This window comes from Triplophysa dalaica, chromosome 2 (genome assembly GCF_015846415.1).
Source record: "Triplophysa dalaica isolate WHDGS20190420 chromosome 2, ASM1584641v1, whole genome shotgun sequence".
NCBI lineage: Eukaryota > Metazoa > Chordata > Actinopteri > Cypriniformes > Nemacheilidae > Triplophysa > Triplophysa dalaica.
The window spans coordinates 16,974,110-16,993,949 of record NC_079543.1 but is presented as its reverse complement, the minus strand read 5'-3'; the positions used below and the strand labels follow the sequence as shown (position 1 = coordinate 16,993,949).

Here is a 19,840-nt window from a genome sequence, read left to right as displayed (position 1 = left end):
TGACACGACCGTGCGTCATATTTTGAATGTGAGAGTGGCGGTTAAATAACGCTGATGTTTAGTTGAATAAATCCACGATTAAATTATACATTAACGTTTAACGCTCATGAGTAATTTAGCACAAGTATTAAATGTGTTGAGGTAAGAGTCGCATTTTGTTTTAATTTCGATTAATAATGATATAAATGGATCTTTGGTCACAAACGTTAAGGCTGTATCTTAACTGTAACGTTACAATTCTGGACATATAAAAGTAACGTTAGTGTAAGATTTACGCACTATCAAAACACCCGGAATAATCTAATAATACCGCAACGTTTATTAGCATACAGGAGTTAAACAAGTGTATAAATTTAACGTTACGTATAACAGGTTACTGTATGATGTCTGTAAACAATGGCGATATCTTGTGATTGCATTAATAATTAGAAGTTTTGCAAGCAGTATTATTAAGGAAGCAGACTATGCAATTAAGATCTCTTGAAAACTGAACCATGATTACGTTTTGATTTATGCACAATCCAAACAGATGACAGTTTGATATGAAATGAATATGTTGTGTTTATTTTGCGATTGTGCTGTAAAATGATTGAATGTTTATTACATGTTGTGTTTATTATGTGCACCTGTGTATTTGTGTATTTACAGATCTTAATTTAAAAACGTCATCAATTAGGAAGATGTCACATGTAAGTGCCTCATGCATTTTCTAAAATGTGCCTCATCTATGTTATAGCTGTGAACATGTGATTGAGCGTTAGCAGACAAATGATATAGTTTTATGTTTACATTATAGCAAAGATCAGACAGAGTCCCATTCAGAGATGTACAGAATGATTTGCAGAATTTGCAGGAGACTCAATTATTCCCTAAACATGCTCCCAGCCATGAGAACATCCCTGAAATCAAGGTAAGAAGACGTGCTTTCACGCCGCTGTGATTTTATTTCTTACTAATAGTGTTGCCTTTGTACTAATATTAATTTTATGTCTTGACATTGTTTTCAAACAGCATGAAGATCCCATTGAGGAAACATTTTTTAACAAATGTAATGTTCAAACTCTAACCTACACACCAGAAACCTACAGCGATGAACTAACTGTGGAAGCCACCGATGAAAATAAAGATGTCACATCAAAATCATTTGTGTGTCTTGAAGAAGTTGTAGTTGAGGATGAACCTGCAATGTCAGATGAGTCGATTCTCATTAGATGTCTGGCTATGGAAAATAATCAGTCAACTGAAATGGACCTGAATGAAACCAACCAAGTAGAGTGTACAAATTATGATCAGACCAATGAAGAGCATGTCGATCATCCATACTCTCATATGTGCAGATCTGATTATACAGATTTCTCCTACATGTCAAATCAAAGGAAAGAGACTTCTGGATGTGAGCTGTGGAGTGTCACATTCGAGCCACTCGTGTGTCTAGATGGGGAGGTTCAGACATCAGACCAGAGCTCAATTATTACAGATGAATCCATTCTTGTAAAGGATCCAACATCCGGAAATCATTTGCCAAGTCTTGGTACCAAAACTCACATTTCTGAAGAGTACACAGAGGCTTTATCAGTAAATAATCAGCCTATGGATCACTCTTACTCTGATTTGAAGGACCATGTGGTTTCATCTGAAGAGAGTACAGCTGATTCCATGTTTCATCCCTCTCAGTCAACTGATCAATATCTCACTGCTCACTGTGAGAAAAATGCAGCCAACCACAGCGACGATGAGCTTACTGATCTCTCTGAAAGACCTCCCGAGCCATCTAGTCGACAAGGAGAGATCACATTGAAATCCTTTAGTTGCTTAGGGGTTGAAATAGAAATTGCTGATCTATCAAAGATGTCTGAAATGTCTTTGTGTATGGTGAATCCTGCCAAGGAACAGGGTCAGCACTGTTTTAATGACATCGGTCACAATGACATCAGTCACAATGATGGTCAAAGCATTGCTGTGTTAACACCTGGAAGCAAACATGTTGACCATTTTTACTGTCATATTACAGAAGATAATTTATTGATGGAGAAGTCAAGCTCTGAAATTGAATTCTGTACCAAGTCACCGACGTTCCCAGAAAGTCTAACGGAAAAGTCTGGAAATGCAGGTGGTCATATAACATTACCTTATGGAAACATTACAGACAAAATGTCTGAACCTTTTAAGTGCCTGGAAATGGAGGCGTCAAAAAATGTTACAACCCAGCACTTGTCAGCATTGAGCCATTATGAAAATAAGATGCGAAATTCAGATGTTGTACAATCCCTCAGTGATGATAAATACAAGCTGCCCAATGATGACAACTTCATCATAGCCGAAAAGTTTGTTGAGAAACACCTTGACTATCATCTAGAGGCAGATTTCTCACATGCTGAGGAAACCTGGGGTTTATCTTCTCCTCGAGATGCGTTTCTAAAATAGCTGACTCTGAATCCAACAACGTCAATGATAATGCGCAGGGCTTAGAAGTAGAGGGAATTCTTCCTGAGATTGAATTCATGCGTCTGTGTGATCAGACTGGCGACGCTATCTCTGTTTCACAAGATCATACCAGTGCTATTCCTCTGACAGGTCCATGTACTCCGAAGATGTCTGGCGTAAGCAGGACTGTTTCGCATGAACACATGTTGAGCCGTCTGTGGCCCGAGCTGCCTGAGAGTCCCCTGCCTCCCCCACAGTTCAACTCCACAACCCTGGCAAATACTTTTAGCTTCACACCCATTCCTGCAAAACCACCCCAGGAAATAGATCTAGAGGCTAAAATGTGTTCTAGGGATATTCAGAAGATATTGAATGACCCCCCTGTTTTCAGCAACGGGCCTCTTCAGGAACAGCTCAGACAGATGGCTGAACTCTTGATGCTTGCATCCGGAAAGGTGATTGCTCCTACTGCAGCACCAGTGAATCACTGCAATGCTTCAGTGGGCACGTCTCCAGTACAGATGCGCAGTGTTTCTGTGTGGGGAACCCCTGTTCAGCGAGTGGAAAGGTGCATGAATACTTCAGCAGTGGTTGAGATTGTAAAAGATGTTCCTGTTTCTGATGCCAGCACTAGAACGGACTCTCTTCTATGGAAGTAAGTCAACTTTAGCTGCTATCTACAAGAAAAAGTCCAAATTTGCTTTAATATAACTTTTAAGTAAATTCAATTTAATAACATCAATTGTTGCATGAATGCGATCTACATTTCTCTTGTGACTCTGTCTCCAAAGCCTGACTTCTAGAAATCTAGAGCATCTGTCCAGATCAGAATTGGAGCAGAGACTGACTTCCACGCTCATCATGGTGGAGGTTCTCTCCCAGCAACTCACCTCTGCACGGGGTTATAATCCAAGCAAAGAAACTTCTCCATCTGATCTCGAGATAAACTTATCCAGACAGACCACACTGAGCTCAAACAGGTGACGGCATATAGCTTAAAGTCTAGTAAAATATAAAAATACAGTTCTGTCATTTCTTCCCCCCATCTGTCATTTCAAACCTGTATGACTTCCTTCTGCCAAGCACAAAAGAAGATATTTGAAGAATGTTGGTAACCGAGAATCGCAGCACCCATTCACATCCATTGTATAGACACAAAACCAATGCAAGTCAATGGGCACCACAATTGTTTGGTTACCAACATTCTTTGTTCTGCAGAAGTAAGAACTTTTTTTGGTGATGTATCTCTTTAAAACCTTGTTGTATCCAGATGTGAGAACATGTCATGCATCAAAAACATTTTTTTAACATTATACACAAAGCTAAATGTAAAACAACATAATCACATCCAGATCAGAACATGATGTTAAATTATACAGTTATCTGTTGTATTAAATAAATAAAAATTCTGTTTTTTAGAATGGGATGTACAAAGATTTGTATGTGACTGCCCAGGAGAGAATTCAGAGTCTTGAGCATGATCAAGAGATTCTTCAGAGTTTATACAACAGGATTCAAGAGATGAGGGTTGAAATGGTGAGAGATGCTCTACAAATTCATAAACCATTTTGTTTAAGCCTTTAACATTAAAAGCTGGTTGTATTAATAACCAATGTAATTCTTATGCAGTGTTCAGTTAAGTCAAGCACAGAGGATTCTATCTTCACAATTAAACAGATTGGAGACATGGTTAATGTAGATCAGGAAACTTTATCTAAACAGGTATGTATTTAATTCCCATCGGTTAATTATCAGTAGTCTCTGCTTTATGGTATATCCTTGACTAGAAATCAAAGCTCATAGTAAGTTGTGTGTGCTGTAGGTCCATCAGATGAAGTCTATGTACAGGAGATACAGGGAAACACTGCAGAAGATGGATCAGAAGATGAACGACATGAGACAGAACATGGAAAAGGCTCTTCAGGAGAAGGAAGCGGTGAGTACATGTTTCACAATATTTTCCTGAATACATGGTATTGGTAGCTATTTATTGAACCATAGAGGTTTTTAAGTATATTTGACTATCAACAGTTATTGCAATTGATTGCTGTATAAGTTGCCTATTGACCTTAGGTTCTTATGCTGTACGTTTGTCTTTGTGCAGGCTTTCAGTGTAACACAACAGTTAAGAGAGTATCAGGCTAGTCAGATGGCAAAGCTAGAAAAGAGTGTTGGGTCTCACCAGGAACTGATGTCCGCCCTCACGCTGGCCTACCCATCCCTGGTCTGACATTTCAACTGCTTCGCTATATTAAAATATTTATTGAGAATTATTTAAAATAATTCAAATAAAATATCTCCTCCTGATTATTACATTTTATTAACCAAAAGTAAGGCCATGTGTCCACCAAAGTGTTGTAACACTGCTAAAAACGGCAGGGTCTCTTCTAAAGCACAGGCTGATTGCCAAGACACTGGTTGCTATATGATGGCATATCAACCAAATTAATTTGTGTTATTATCTGAATGTTAATCTCTTGGTAGTCTTGTGTAAAATTACAGAAAAGACTGCAAATATACAAGAAAAACAGGGAAAGCCTGTAATTTTACACAGAATAACTGTTATTTGACGTTCATTTCTGGCGCCCCAGCTGGCAGCAAATGTGCAGATTTATTTTACAGTATACCCAGACACAGAATTATTAACTTCTGCATTGTTTTTCAGTACAACTTGACACAGCAATATGATGTACAAGTAGAATGTGTGGGTTTATTGGTGTGGTATTTGCCCTGCCCCTCCTGCACTTTGATTGGACGGCCTAAATATAAAGATTTTTCAGCTCTTATAGACTGGGGGTAAATGACAAGAGGCAACATTGAGTGTGGAAAAACGCTTGGCGCTGTGGAATAAAATGACAGCTGCTGGTATTTATTAAAAGCAAGACAATTCTATTACACTAAGGAAAAAACTATTTGGTGGACACATGGCCTAAGATGCAGTTTCTTTGTCTTTTTATTTATTTTTTACTTTAATTTATGCTGTGATTTCCTTTGTATGCAGCGAGAAGTATTTTAATTGTGGAAACTTTCCTAGGTTGAACTGAGCAAGTCGTATACAGAGTCTATCAATGCTGCCAATGTACATTTGAAAAGGAAGCAAGAGGATCACATGAGTTTGTTGGAGGAGGTAAGACTGCACGTGCAACGACCACTATATATTAAAATAAAATGGTAAGAAAGTAACCGTTTTCCCACCTTTTTTCTTTTGGCAGCTGAGAAAGGCTCAAGAGTTGATTCAGAAGACAAACCCAGTGCTTTACCAGCTCCATGAGAGGACTGTGACTGCCATGCAGCAGAGCAAGCAGCATCTGGCCATGAGAGACAGAGCTGTTGAGGAGAGAGACCTGGTCAGATTCATACCATTGGTTTCTTTTTTTCAACCCATATGTTCTTCAACATTAAATACAACTTAAAGACCGGGTAACATACACAGTTTCTGCCAATCTCATATTAATCTTGAGTACCTGTACAACAGTTTTGCATACGTTGTGTCTTCAAAGTGTATTTAGTTTGATCAAATTTATAAAAGAGAGATAGAGCTGCACGATTATTTCATGAAAAAGACGAGCTGCTCGAGGCAGGCAGGGGGACAGAACTACAGCACGAGCACACAATACATCATTGCATTAATTCCTTTGTGTTTTTAACATTATGCACGTACACACCAATTGCCAACAGAACACAGACATATGACTCTGTTTCAGTTACTACGTGCAGTTCATGTCCGGCATCTTTTTGCACTGGGACCGCGCCATTTTATCAGTTTCAAATGATCTCCAAATCCAGCTTTATATCCAGCGTTTATATAACATCCATCTGTGAAATGCCGTGAACAAACAAACACACAACTTCTCTAGCTATCGCAATGATGTAGCGAGCTGCAGCTGCAGGCCCACAGGGCAGTCAATCTTGACACAGTGCATCCGATCTTGATAAGCGGGTCTTCCTTATCGCTCGTTGGATGGTGCGTGGGTGGGCTCTTTCTTTCGCCTTGCCGTGGGTGTGCTTTTCCAGGAGATTTGCCCAAAACAAGGAATAGGATCCTTGTTACGAAACAAGGAATAAGGCTATTACGAGACTTAAAAAAACTTTCCGAAACAAGTTGGAGTGCTGGGGGAGTGTATCAAGTACAGTAATCCTACATCATACGTCCAACAAATTATTTAACAAGTTGCAATATGTGACCCTGAATCACAAACAAATCTTAAGTAGCACGGGAACATTTTAAGTTAAAGCCAAAAATACATTGTATGGGTCAAAATGATCATTTTTTTATGCCAAAAATCATAAGGATATTAAATAAAGATTCCATGAAGATATTTTGTTAATTTCCTGCCCTTAATATATCAAAACTTTATTTTTGTGAGTGGATAACCAGTAACAGTGCCTCTTATCTACAACTTCAAGGCAATTATCTCAATATTTTGATTATTTTGCACCCTCAGATTCCAGAGATTTAAACAGTTATATCTCCGGCAGATATTATCATATCCTAACAACCTATACATCAATCGAAAGCTTAATTGTTCAGCTTTCAAATTATGTAAAAATATTGATTTAGAAAAATGTACCCATATGACTGGTTTTGTTGTCCAGGGTCACATATTAAGCATGAGAAACCAGCGAGATTAACAGTAGCTGCGTTTACATGGACCAATGTTATCCCATAACACGCTCCATATAAACACGTCAATCAGATTAAAAATGCCCAAACCGATTTAATTTCAATAGGATCGTAAGGCGTGGTTTATGCCGTTTGTAATCTGCTTGATGGGACATGTAAACACTTGATCAGATTAGAAACTGGAGTAGGAAGTTGTGCAAAGATGACGCTGACTCGTACAGACGTAAGGGCGTATGACCCGTGGAAAGGAGCAGCTGTTGCTAAAGAAAATAAATCTGACAAAGCGGTACAAATTTCCACATGCTTATCATCTCTAAATGAACATATTAATGTTTCTATGCATTATACATTTGCAGATGTACAAACGTACTGTAGGCTAAAATATCTAATCATAAAATTTCACTTATATTCGTAGTAGTTAACCGAACATTAATTTTATGTATCGTTTACTTACAATTGTAAAAACATCTGTACCCGGTTGCATAAAGCACCTTAAGTTTTTCCCATAAGTGTGACAATTAAGGGGTGATTTCTCTTTACCAAAGACAATAGGAGAATAACTTAAGTAAAACTTAAGGTATATTTAAGGGCACACTTAAGGTGATTTATGGGCCCGGGCCCTGACCCTTCCAAAGCATATTTAAGTCGCTGTAACAACCTTGCTTCATTGTTATGTAGACATTATTTTGGGCTTATGAATTGTACATTATTAAGCTGATGTCTGTGACATAAAATAAATTTCATTAAATTCAATCCGATTTGTCCTTGTAAACACATCTAGTGTAAAGAAGTCAGTATGCATGAAATGGCATGTTTCCCGATCTTTAATACAAAATATAATACAATTTGTTGAATGAAGTTACCCTTCTCTCTTAATAAAATTAAAACACACTTTTTATTACCCTTTCATAATTCCCCAGCTGGATAATGAATTGGAGCAGATGAGATCAAGCTTGCAAGATGCTAGTGAACAGATTGCAGACTTGAACATGCAGCAGACCATCATGACATCAGGTGCAACAGTGGTTTATTATGTCTCTCAAATGGGTTATTGTTAGGGGTGTAACGGTGTGTGTTTTCCTATTGAACTGTGATGGGCAACATTCCTTTGCCCTACTCCTTCGAAGGGCAGAGCCCTTGGAGTTTAGATTTTGGATTGAACATTGTGTCCGTCAGCAGATGTCGCTGTTTTAATGGCATAAGCAGAACTGTTTGCAAATAAACATACATTTATATTTTAAAAAGTTTTTAAAGTATGCTGTATAATAAATAAGCACTAATATATATATATATATAAAACTAACTTAAGTTATGCCATTAAAACAGCGACATCTGCTGATGGACACAATCCTTCGTTTACAGGTAAACATGCCAGCTGAAGATAATGAGGAAATTACGTTGTTTCCTTTGCCAAGTGCGTTCCAATCATCTACATAATGGCACGTAAATGCCCTGTTCACCCCAAAATCTAAACTACGAGGTCTCTCACCTTCGAAGGGAGTAGGGCATTGGAATGATGAGTTCATTTGGAATTTTCCCCGTGACCGCTTGTGACGGTTCGGTACAAATATGTTCACCATTACAACCCTTGTTAATGGGTGTTTTAGTCAAAAGGTTAAGCTTTTGCTTGACGTTGCTTGTGTTTGTTTAGAGATGTCAGTGCTGAGGGAGCAGCTGAATCAGGCAGAAGAGGAGCGCTCTCAGCTGCAGAGGACGAACACCGAGCTCTCGGCCACTGTCACATCCACCTTGGCCTCATACGCCTTCCTAGAAAAGACCCTCGCTTCTGAGACCAGCAAGTGTGTGATTAACCACTCTTGAAAATTGCCTTTTGAAATCAGTTGAAGTATATTATTGAAGGGATAGTTCACCCAAAAATAAATTAACACAAGTATGCACGATAAATCATCGGACATATCGATCATTGGGCGCAGATTTATTATAGCTGATAAATAATAATTTCCTCTGGTTAAACTTCTTCAGCTGCATACTTTTTAAGAGTAAAATTCAGTACAGTACTGTCTTTCTGTCGTGATCATTTACTTACTGCTATTACATGCAAAACATTCTTGATGTAGGTAAAGTATGTAGATACTAGTGATGCGTGCGTCTGGGTTTTTTCCAACCTGCTCTGGAAGAACATCTATAATTTGTTTATTAAATAAAAAATATACCAGAAAAGTTTGAAGGATGAAGAATAGTGTAAAGTAGGCTGGCCAAAATCGACATATCGGTGCATCCCTATTTTCTTTCCTACTATGGTAATCAATGGGGTCTAAGATCTGTTTGGTTACAAGCGTTCATCCTAATATCTTTCTCTGTGTTCAAACAAACAAAGAAATTCATATTTGGAACAACTAGGGAGTGAGTAATTGATGACAGAATTTTCATTTTTGGGTTAACTATCCCTTTAAAGTGAGAAAATAAAGACAATTGTTTAGTACTTTAAAGGGATACTCCACAAAAATCTGTCATCATTTACTCACTCTTAAGTTGTTCCAAACCTGTATATAAACTACTACTGAACCCACAGAAATATGTTTGGAGAAATGTTAGAAACAGTCATTTCTGGAACGTTATCATATGTTTGAATACAATATGAGATATTTTGAAGAATTTAGGAAAGCAAACCGTTATGTGGCACCTACTATGGTGGTCAGTGATGTCCCAGATATGTCAGTTTTCCAAATGTCAGTCTTTGTGTTCAAAAGAAAGAAATGTGTACATGTTTGGAACAACTTGGGGGGAGTAATTCAAGACAAAATTTTCATTTTTGTGTCGAGTATCCTTTTAAAACTGTGTAGTTGAAATCATAAAAAAAGGTTTATCAGGAATATTAGCTGATAAACGAATACGGTCTAAATATTATATTCATAATTTGTTTGCGTACTTTAGGATGCAGCAGGCAGTGCATGACAGTCATCAAGCTACTGCGAAAGTAAACAGGTAAATCTTTGAATCCCATCAATCTACTTTTGTTTCTGGCTGTATGCCAACGTATTCTTATACAAATGCTTTGGTAGTCTTGAGGTAGAGTTGGAGACTTCCTGGAAACAAATACAGGATTATGAAGCAGTGCTATCACAGAGAGAAAGTCTGATTCAGGAACTCCATGCTGAAGCTGAGATTCATCACCGTCAGCTCAATCAACTTACTCAGATCCAGACTGAACTGTCTAGTGCCAAAGAAATGACAGAGGTTAGTCATTTCTATTGAACAATATTAGCAGATATTATTTACACTAGCTCTCATGCCAGGTCATCCTACATTGTGTTTTGCTTTGTTCTTTCAGTTTCTGCAGGCAGAGAATGAAATGGCACAGGAACAGATGGAGGAAAGTGAGAGATTGCTGCGCTGTCACTTACAGGGCCTCCGGGAGAGAAACTTAGAGTGTGAAGACCTCAGACTAGCACTGGGACAACTACGGTATTAACCTACTCTTGTCCATACCCTCTAAAGTGTATTTTTTTTTTCTTAAATGTGATTCTGATCAGTAATTACAGTTTTTTTTTTTTTATGCTGTCTCTTATGTGTCAAGGCTTGAGAAGGACTCTCTTCAGGAAGAGCTGGAGAGCACACGAGATAAAGCTCGACAGTTGCTGCTGGAACAAGGAGAGAAGATGGCTCAGGCATCTAAAGATGTCCTCCTTCTATGCCATAGAGTCTGCTCTCTCACTAACAACTTAAAAGAATCTCTAGGCAACAAGGTCTCCGTTTTAAACGTGTCAATGTTCATGCTTTGCCTTCATGTTATATATTATTGGTTTGGATGTAAGTTCTGTATTGTTCTTAAAGGGATAGTTCACTCAGAAAGGAAATGACTCTTTTTCATTTAAATGACCTCTTGTCACCCCTAAATGATGATTTGCTTATTTTACTGCACAGGAATCAGAAAGTTCAGATAAGGTATTGCAGTCTCATCGACATCCTTCTAGCTCTTTTGTGGATTCCATTATGGTTGCCATGATGAAGACCGATGAATCTGAGACGCAGCCTCCTGTGCTTTCAGGTGTGTTTGGGTTTTAAATTTCTTTACAATAAGACATGTTTTTAAGGGAGTCAAGGCTAGAAAATAATAATAATCATAATTTGTTGTATTATATATTTTGTAAACAATTTGCATTTAAGGGTCAGTATCACACAAAAAGTTCCATTTAACTTGAAGTGATAGTTCACCCAAAAATAAAAATGCTGTCATCATTTACTCACGCTCTTGTCATTTCAAACCTGTGTGGCATTCTTTCTTCTGCAGAACACAAAAGAAAATATAAAAAAAATGTTGTTGAATGAACAGCATTGGCAGCCATTCAATTGCATTGAATTTGTGTCCATACAATGGAAGTCAATGGGTGCCACAATTGCTCGGTTATCAACATTTTCCAAATATCTTCTTTTGTGTTCTGTGGAAGAAAGAAAGTCATACAGGTTCGAAATGTGAGCGTGAGTAAATGAATTTTCATTTTTGGGTTAACTTTCCCTTTCATATTTCTTATATTAAGGAGACATTAGGCTGTTAGAAATATATGTTGGTCAATCTCCCACATTTTTATTATATAACTGCTAGCAGACACTGTATAATTAAACCACAAAATATGTCCACCCTGTTATGGACAACTTCAAAATAGAATACATAAAAATATATCATCATCAAAACACCTGCTGATACCAATATTGCCAAAAATGTTTATATCATCCTCATGTATAGCGTCTACAGTTATATTTTTTGTTATAACTGTTGTATAATATGATATTTTGTTGGTGACATGGTGGACATTTTTGTCTAAAGTTAGTATTTAATGAACACACAATGTACCTGCAGTTAGCGAAGTGATTCACAATTGAAGCTGACTGTGCAATGTTTAAAATATGTATTTTGAATATATATTTAGAGTTTTTATATTAATCAATATTTCACTATGACTGTGGACATGATAAGGTTGACAACATCCAACTACAAACACAGTATGATGAAAATTGAGAAATATAAGTGTAGATAGTTACTGTGTGTACAGCAGATGTTTTAACCTCCACTAAGGAAAGGTAAAATGGGGGACAGTATGTCACTGAGTGCATCAGTTGATTTCTTAGAGGGGCATTCAATTTAAAATACTTATGCAAAATGCTTAATATTATCATGAAAATAGAATAAAAATTATATAAAAAAATAATCAAATAGCTTAATCGTTAAATTGTATGTCATTTATTCACTTATTACACTCAATGAAGTTAGCTGAGCAGTGTGTGGGACATGCATTACATACATTGAATCAAAGAAAATAGTGTAAATAAAGTATTTTCTTCTTGTTGTAGTTGTATGTCTGTAAATATTTGGCCATTTAGAATTATACCTCAAAATATCATTATTCTGCATTATGTTCATGGCTCTGTGATTCAAAGGAGTACACCAAAGCCACTTTATAGTGATATTGACCCTTAAACCAGCTGTAAATAATTTAAAGTGTCAGTTTGCAGCATTCTAGTTAAATGACAAAGCTTAGAATAATATTTTGAAATTTAAATAATTTTTGATGTTAATAAAAGATTACAGTGAGACGATGGTGTAGTCATCGTGCAGACCTCTGTTTTTCAGAGGAGCAACAAGATGGCATTGGCGGTGAAGTCAGTGCTTTTACCCGAATACCCCCAAATGTACACGAAGAAGAGAAAGGTCAAGTCTCTCTCTACTGACTATAAACACAATATGTACAATGTTTTTCTTTTAAAAACCCCTGTGCTTTTACTTTTTGTGCTTCATTCATCCCAAATACCTCCAATAATGTTTAATTCCAGACAAATTCACTATTTTATCCAGTATAACTTCATACTCAACATTTAACCCTGGAAAACATTGAGTCTCGTGAAAAAATGCTGTGGTGGTAGTTGTGTCTAGCTTTCCACTTTCTGAGAATATGACATTTACATCAAGCTGTGCCTTTAGGATTGTTTTGAATATGCACCACTACTGGTGAAAATGACATGTGTCTTTAATAAACTCATTCATTAACCCTTACTCGTGCATTGTAATCGTACACGCTTATAAACGTTGTGTAACTTGTGTATGTGAACATGAAATACATTTTGTTTTCACCTTTCTTTTATTATTCATAACTCTGTTATTTTACCTTTTTTTTAAATGTGTGGCTTATTAATGGTTGAAGATAATGGTTGATGTTAATATACTGGTGTTGTCTCAGATGAGAGAAGAAGCTGTGTGTTGGAGCTGTTGTCAGATCTCGATGAGACCATTTCCAATCTTCAGATGACCATTGACCAGCTGAAAGCCCAGAAAGACACAGAACAGCAGACTCTGCAGCAGACCATGTGAGTAACTCAAATGCTGGAGACAAGAGAGCAAGTTTATAATATAATGATTTGAGCAGAAAATGTGTGATACAGTTTTCTATATTTTTCGATATGATTAAAGTGACCATCCGTAAGAATGGCCTCTTTGTCGCCATCTCAGTTCGTAATTGCTATTGCAAGTGATGTGCAGAGGATTTTCTCTACATGAGTTGTGATTCGGCACTTCTCAACTGCGCGGATGAGTCTAATGTATCTAGTCATATGTCACGTGTGGCCTACGACAGTTCACCGGTGAGAATCTTCACTGCCATCAGTAGCGCATAATAAACATAACCGATAACATGGCAGATGATACAACATGAAGCAAATAAGAACAAAACAGACCCAAATAGCGCAAATGGAGGCTTTGTTGAAGTGTTTTGATATTATTTCGGGTGCTTGGTCATATACATACCTGCCATAATGCCATTTTGGCCTGGGGTCTCTCGTAACTCGAACCGGACATATGATCCGCCATCCCAGGTCTCAAATGCTGACAGGTACGGTCATAATTGTGTTGTGTATAATGATATATATTTGTACATAAACTATACGCAAAGCCTTGTCATAATTTCCGCTGAAAATCAGTCCGTAATTTTTAGTAAAATCACAGGCATCACTTATCCCTTGTGAGTGCGCCACATGAAATACAAACGTGAGGAGGTCATTTCTAAATCACACGAGGTCCCCAGATAATACTAATATTAATGTTACTTTTATCGCCTTTGAAATGCCTTGCCAATATTAATTCCTGTTTTCGCAGTCCTATCACATTCCCTTCTTCTTTGTAAACGCTCATCAGTTGGATCTGATGGATCCCCAGATGTCAGCGCTGCTTGGCATTTCAAAGTAAAAGTACTAAACGGCGCCATAAATAATACTAAAAGTTTCCAAGAAAAGAATTCTGTGTACAATGCCAACCGCACCACACGCAGACAAGCAGCCAGATCCTCTACATTCTGTTCACAAATGTGACAAAATGACGCATAGTCGAAAGACACCAAATAAGGATTTACAAAGAAACACTACCTCACAAGGAAAATTACAAACCGTTATTGCAAGCTTTCCGTGGTGAATCCAGGGATGAAATGACACAGTTTTAAACTGTTCTTTAATGTACTTGCTCAATAATTACTAAAATAAAAACTTACTGATTGCCACTTTACCATTTTAAATCGCCCATAGCCACTGGTAATCGAACATAGACTATTCAATCAAGGTCTTTGTGGTGTAAATAAAGTTGTCAACAATTATCTCTTGTTGGTAATGAAAAGTTATTTGAAAAAAATGTAGGTAAGGTTACAGCTGAATTTTGATCACATCCGTAATCCAAACACATGGGAAAAGGTTCTCCATTTCCACAACGTCTTTCCACCAATTGCAGGGCACCCGTCTGTCATTAATGTCATAAAGGAACATTTCCTGATTTTAACCCTTTGATGCGTATGATCACACCGGTGTGATAAGAACATACAGTGCTTTGACTGGCACTGAGCCAGAGACTGACTCAAACTGCTACCTATCACAACCAGGGCTCGAGAGAAGAGAGAATTTTACTTGACAAACCAGACATAAAAATAACACTCAGGGCTGTGCAGTATGACATATAGAATAATAAAATATGTGCATTAGACAGAGCTGCGTGTTTGTGTGAAGTGCGTTTGTCCTTGTGATTGTTTGTGTGGGACATTGATCAATAGCGCATTGCTCACAGACATGGAATCCTGTTATTTATGTGTCTGAGGAAATGAGAAGCACAATTTAACATACTACACAACTGTAGGTCTAGGATTTGTATGCATCAGGACTAAATGAGTATATGAACACATGAACTTCATCTCCAGAGTTGCTATGAGTTTATTTTACCAGCATTGTACTGTTTGAGTGAAGCTATCATCAAAAACATATTAACTCAGGCATTTTCCGACAAGTCGTCAAAATAAAAGTCCCATTAAACTGTACTGTGTACTACAGTATTTACTAGGGACGCACCGATACCAGTATCGGGTATCAGTCCTATTCCAAGCTCCATGTACTTGTACTCATACTGCCACACTGATACCAATGACCGATACCTCACGTGACATACACAAAGCCCTATGATTTCCGCAAAGCCCAAAACGCGGACAGAATCGAGGAATCCACAAATAAAACCAGAATTTGCTGTACAACACAGAATGGCACGCAATCTGGTAAATGTATTATTTCCTAACAAGAAATTAGCGCTGAACCACTCAAAGCTAACGAAATATTCAGATACTGTTTAAATATGTATTCTGCTTGTTTTGCGTGACTGTGTGTGAAAGAGTGGTGCGGTTGCGTGTACTGAACCTGAATTTATTGTGCTTGTGAAGCTTCAGAGCCAGTGTTTCACTGCACGAGGACACAAATACATAAACAAACACCATTTGCGGCGATCCGTCAAAATAAAAGTCCACTTAACTTAAACAAACACTTTGCGGCGTCCCATCAAAATTAAAGTCTGGTTGACTTGAACAAGTTATAATACACTCACATTTTACCACACCACCCACCTTGATTTTTTTATAATTCGACCACAGAGTATATTGTTTACTTTAGCAAACTGACATAAATGTGCTAGTAAAATTGTGCCAATTATCATTTTTTTTTACTTAATTTAAGTAGATCTAAAAACATAAGAAAAAGAATGTACCAGTAAGATACTGGTTTATAAACATAATTGTACATTATACAGGCATCGGTTAAAGGTGTCGGTATCGGCGAGTACCAAAAAAATATGGGTACTCAGTAGTTAAAAAATTGTATCGGTGCATCCCTAGTATTTGCTATGGAAAATGTTTATGCCCTTTTAGTAAATTAATAAATTAGAGTAAGCATATAGTATACTATAGTTAAATTCAAAATCACAATAGTAAGCTGGGGTAAAATTCCTAGATACTATAGTAAATACAGTAATATACTACAGTAATCTTTGTGGACAAATATACCACTTTTGTACAGTAATGTAAAGTACTGTGTTTTTAATTTTTTAAATAAATTGTCAGTTACCTGCCTATTCATGTTTTGATCTGCACATTTAATGATGACAATAAACGTTTGATGCTTGTGCTAAGATTAGTGTTGCAGTACTTGACTTTGAGACCAAGACAAGACCGAGACCAGACTTGATGGTCTCTGGATTTTTTTTCAAATCCATAACTGTGGGAATTACAATAAAATGATTGTGCATTGTCTGATTTAAGTGTTAACATTTTTTATGTGATTGGATGTAGAACTTTAATGTCACGTTTCACACACATGGCTTAAGACTAGTCTCAGACTAAAATAAAAGTTTGAGCTGTCTTAACTGAAAATGTGTCATTGCCATTGTTTTGTCTCAAGATGCACACCAGCAGTATTTTTATCCAAGGCATTTGAATAAAATTGACTTAAATATCCTAATTTAACTTAGGCATAGTCCTGGCTTAAGCTAAGCCTTGAGTGTTGTGCCGGTAAGAGAAGAATGGGGGATTGTCCTAGAAGAAATCTGTCAACAAACTGAATACAAAGGTCCACAATATCATAGATGTGATTGCAAACATGGTACTTGTATTAGATCTTGTTTCTTTATATTATAAAGTCTAACGTGATCTGAAGACGTATTTGCTACTGAATATTAGATAAGAACGCTTAGAACGGATGATTCTGTAATTATGACTTGAGTGTTATGATGATCTTTTAGATTAATTTTAGGGGAACTGGTCTTGGCCTTGACTCGATCTCTGCCTGCCTTGGTCTTGTCTTGGTCTTGTCTTGGTGTCGGCCCCTCAACGTCTTGGTCATGACTTGGTCTCGAGACCCTCTGGTCTTAGTCTCTGTTAAGGTGGTCTCGACTACAACACTAGCTACGACTGTTTGGCCTGTGTTACAGAGGTTTTGTAGAAGTTAACCTACAGCCCTGCTACTAATAATATTTACTGCTTGCCTTTGTTCTATAGCAATCACGGAGAGTATAACCAGCTTCAGGCACTAGGTAAAACGCTTAGTAGGAACTTGAGCACTCAAAATCCAAAACCATTATACTGACACTTCATATGAAGTTATATTTTTTTATGTTTGGACAAGTAATGTTTGTACTCCGACAAGTGAATGACAAATGTACTTGTCGGAAAGACAACCACATGACAACGCTTAATGTCAAGCCCTGAAAAACATGCACTGAAGTTATGTAGCTGGTTGTTTATTTGTCAAGGTAAGTATAATGTTTGCATAGAATAAAAATAGCTTTTAAAATACGCAAACTGGCAATATGAAAGCTATTTAAAACATTTCTTCTGAAAACACTATTGGTCTTGACTATTTAATTAAAGTGTTGGTTAATGGAATATGACATTTTTCACTTTAATCCATGCAAACAGTTGCACTTAAATCAAATTTGTACTTTGAGACATTGCCTCACCCCATACTTTTTGGTAACATTTATGTTTATTATTTGCTTTCTTAGATGTGGCCTGCAGGAGGCGCTGCAGGAAGTATCTCAGAGACACACTCTGGAGATCTCGGAGTTGAGGCAGAATGTTGTTAAACTGCAGACTCGGGTGGAGAAGGATGCTGCGGCCCTGGTGCAGAAAACTCAGGTAACTCATGCTGACATTTTCAGAAAAAAATGTTTCTTTACTGGATGTTTTGCCTTAAAAAATTTTTAGGTTATGCATTTGGGATTCATTTTCAATGTTTTTTAAAGGACGAAAGAAGCCTAAGGAAACTTTGTAGTGAACTGGAGGAAAAAATGGAAGCATCTCACAAATACAGAGCAGAAAACAGTGTAAGTACGCACTGACAGTGTATTTGTGTGTGTTCACTACTCTCTGGATGGGTTAAACGTAGAGGTCACATTTCGGGTATGGGTCACCATACCTGACAAATAGGTCACTTTCACTTCACTTCACACTTTTTTAGACCATGATGACCACACTGGTTTTATGTGTTATATAATAACTTGTCTTTGCTGGTTGTGGTAAACAGGAGTTGCGTCGAGAGGTTGCTGATTTGCGTCGATCGGAACAGCAGGCACAGGTGGAGGCTCAGGTCCTGAGGGAGGAGCTTAAGCGATCCGGTTTCCGATCAGCTGCCAGTACTACAGCTTTAGATGACAGAATTAAATTGCTCAGAGAGGTTTGATAGCTTCCGGATTTTCTCAAACTAGCAATCAACATAATATAATACAATCACACTGTATTATCACAATATACACCACTAACCTAAGTCAGAATTTTTTTGCTCACAAGCCAAAAATAGTATTTTATTACATCTCAAATTTCTAAAGAATGAAATCACAGTAAACCTCAATGAAATCCGCATTGTAAGAGGTCATTTTGGTAGGCTTTTCTCACTTACGTAACGCAAACATCCTCTGTTCTTAGGTTGAGAAACTCAAGGCAAATTTAATGGAAACAGAGGAAAATCGTGCCAAGGTTCTAGAGCGAGCAAAGAGACATGTAAGTGCTTACATTTCCATCACTGAGTGACCCGGATGCGCATGTATTATTACTCGGAATTGAAAATGTAGCTTTAGTTGAATTCTGTAATGTATATATTTTTATGATTACGTTTCTATCTGTATTTACGACCAAAAGTATAAAGCATGCAGTTTAAACAAAATTATTTAAGTTCTAGATGAATTGTAGTAGTTATCAACATTTTCAGATCAAATGCACCTTTTTGATTAATAAACAATTATACATTATACAACTATAAGTTATATGTGTCCATAAATCAGAAATTCTGAGTTTATTAAATGTTTATAACATGTGTAAATGTATCTTAAACGGTTTAAAAACATTCAAAAGAGGGCTTTACATCTACCACCAGTTAAGACCACTGCACTTGATAATGTTGTTGATTTTTTTTTTGTGTTATGTGCTCTTCTGATGTCAATTCGGTCTTGTTTTTACTGTAGCAAAGGGTGCATGCCATGAACCAGACTAAACTGGAACGAGAACTACATCTGCTTGATGATATGATTGAGACCGTGAGGCGGGTAAGAGGCCCCTAAAAATGTACAAATCTGCCTATTTATAGAATATATGTATTGGAAATGTTAACAAATATCTTGTTTCTCTTCCACAGACATTGTCTTCTATTCCTGATCCCGTCAAGAGCTGTCCTGAACTCCAAAAGCTTATAGAATTCCTTGGATAAGGTGTTACAGATTTCGATTTCTGTTTTTTTTTTTTTAAGCGTTTAACGGTTAAATAAGTGTTCTTTTTGTAATTTTCCCCTCATAGGTTCTTATTTAAACTAAACTAAAGTAATTGTTTGTGGCTGTTTTTAACTTTAGGGAGTATGTTTCGGAAAATTTGAGCCAGTAAGTTCATTTTGAAACAACCGGTGGACTTGTCAGTCTCTTCAAAAAATTACTGAAATATTTGTTAGTGTCATTAATTAAAGATCTGTACATATATTAAACTAAAATTTTGAAAAACTTTG

General features: G+C 37.1%; 1 protein-coding gene across 1 annotated transcript; it reads left to right on the top strand.

Annotated features, from left to right (window-relative positions):
- Positions 1–2: 2 nt before the first annotated feature.
- On the top strand, positions 3–19,835 carry spag5 (sperm associated antigen 5). Its single transcript, XM_056763961.1, has 26 exons — positions 3–141; positions 649–689; positions 797–910; positions 1,012–3,079; positions 3,216–3,404; positions 3,844–3,960; positions 4,054–4,146; positions 4,247–4,360; positions 4,529–4,648; positions 5,459–5,551; positions 5,637–5,771; positions 7,969–8,062; positions 8,700–8,847; positions 9,944–9,994; positions 10,072–10,246; positions 10,341–10,474; positions 10,587–10,755; positions 10,934–11,057; positions 12,639–12,716; positions 13,243–13,369; positions 17,856–17,988; positions 18,096–18,176; positions 18,377–18,526; positions 18,775–18,849; positions 19,311–19,391; positions 19,481–19,835. Exons 6-26 carry the CDS (start codon positions 3,850–3,852, stop codon positions 19,550–19,552), a joined length of 2,358 nt encoding a protein of 785 aa, XP_056619939.1. The 5' UTR covers positions 3–141; positions 649–689; positions 797–910; positions 1,012–3,079; positions 3,216–3,404; positions 3,844–3,849; the 3' UTR covers positions 19,553–19,835.
- Positions 19,836–19,840: the final 5 nt, after the last annotated feature.

Excerpts from the sequence above, each read along its gene's own strand:
- spag5 (XM_056763961.1), top strand. The coding sequence starts at position 3,850 with ATGTACAAAGATTTGTATGTGACTGCCCAGGAGAGAATTCAGAGTCTT. Across the intron at positions 4,649-5,458 it reads CGCTGGCCTACCCATCCCTG|GTTGAACTGAGCAAGTCGTA; the intron begins GTCTGACATTTC and ends AAACTTTCCTAG. Across the intron at positions 18,527-18,774 it reads GAATTAAATTGCTCAGAGAG|GTTGAGAAACTCAAGGCAAA; the intron begins GTTTGATAGCTT and ends CTCTGTTCTTAG.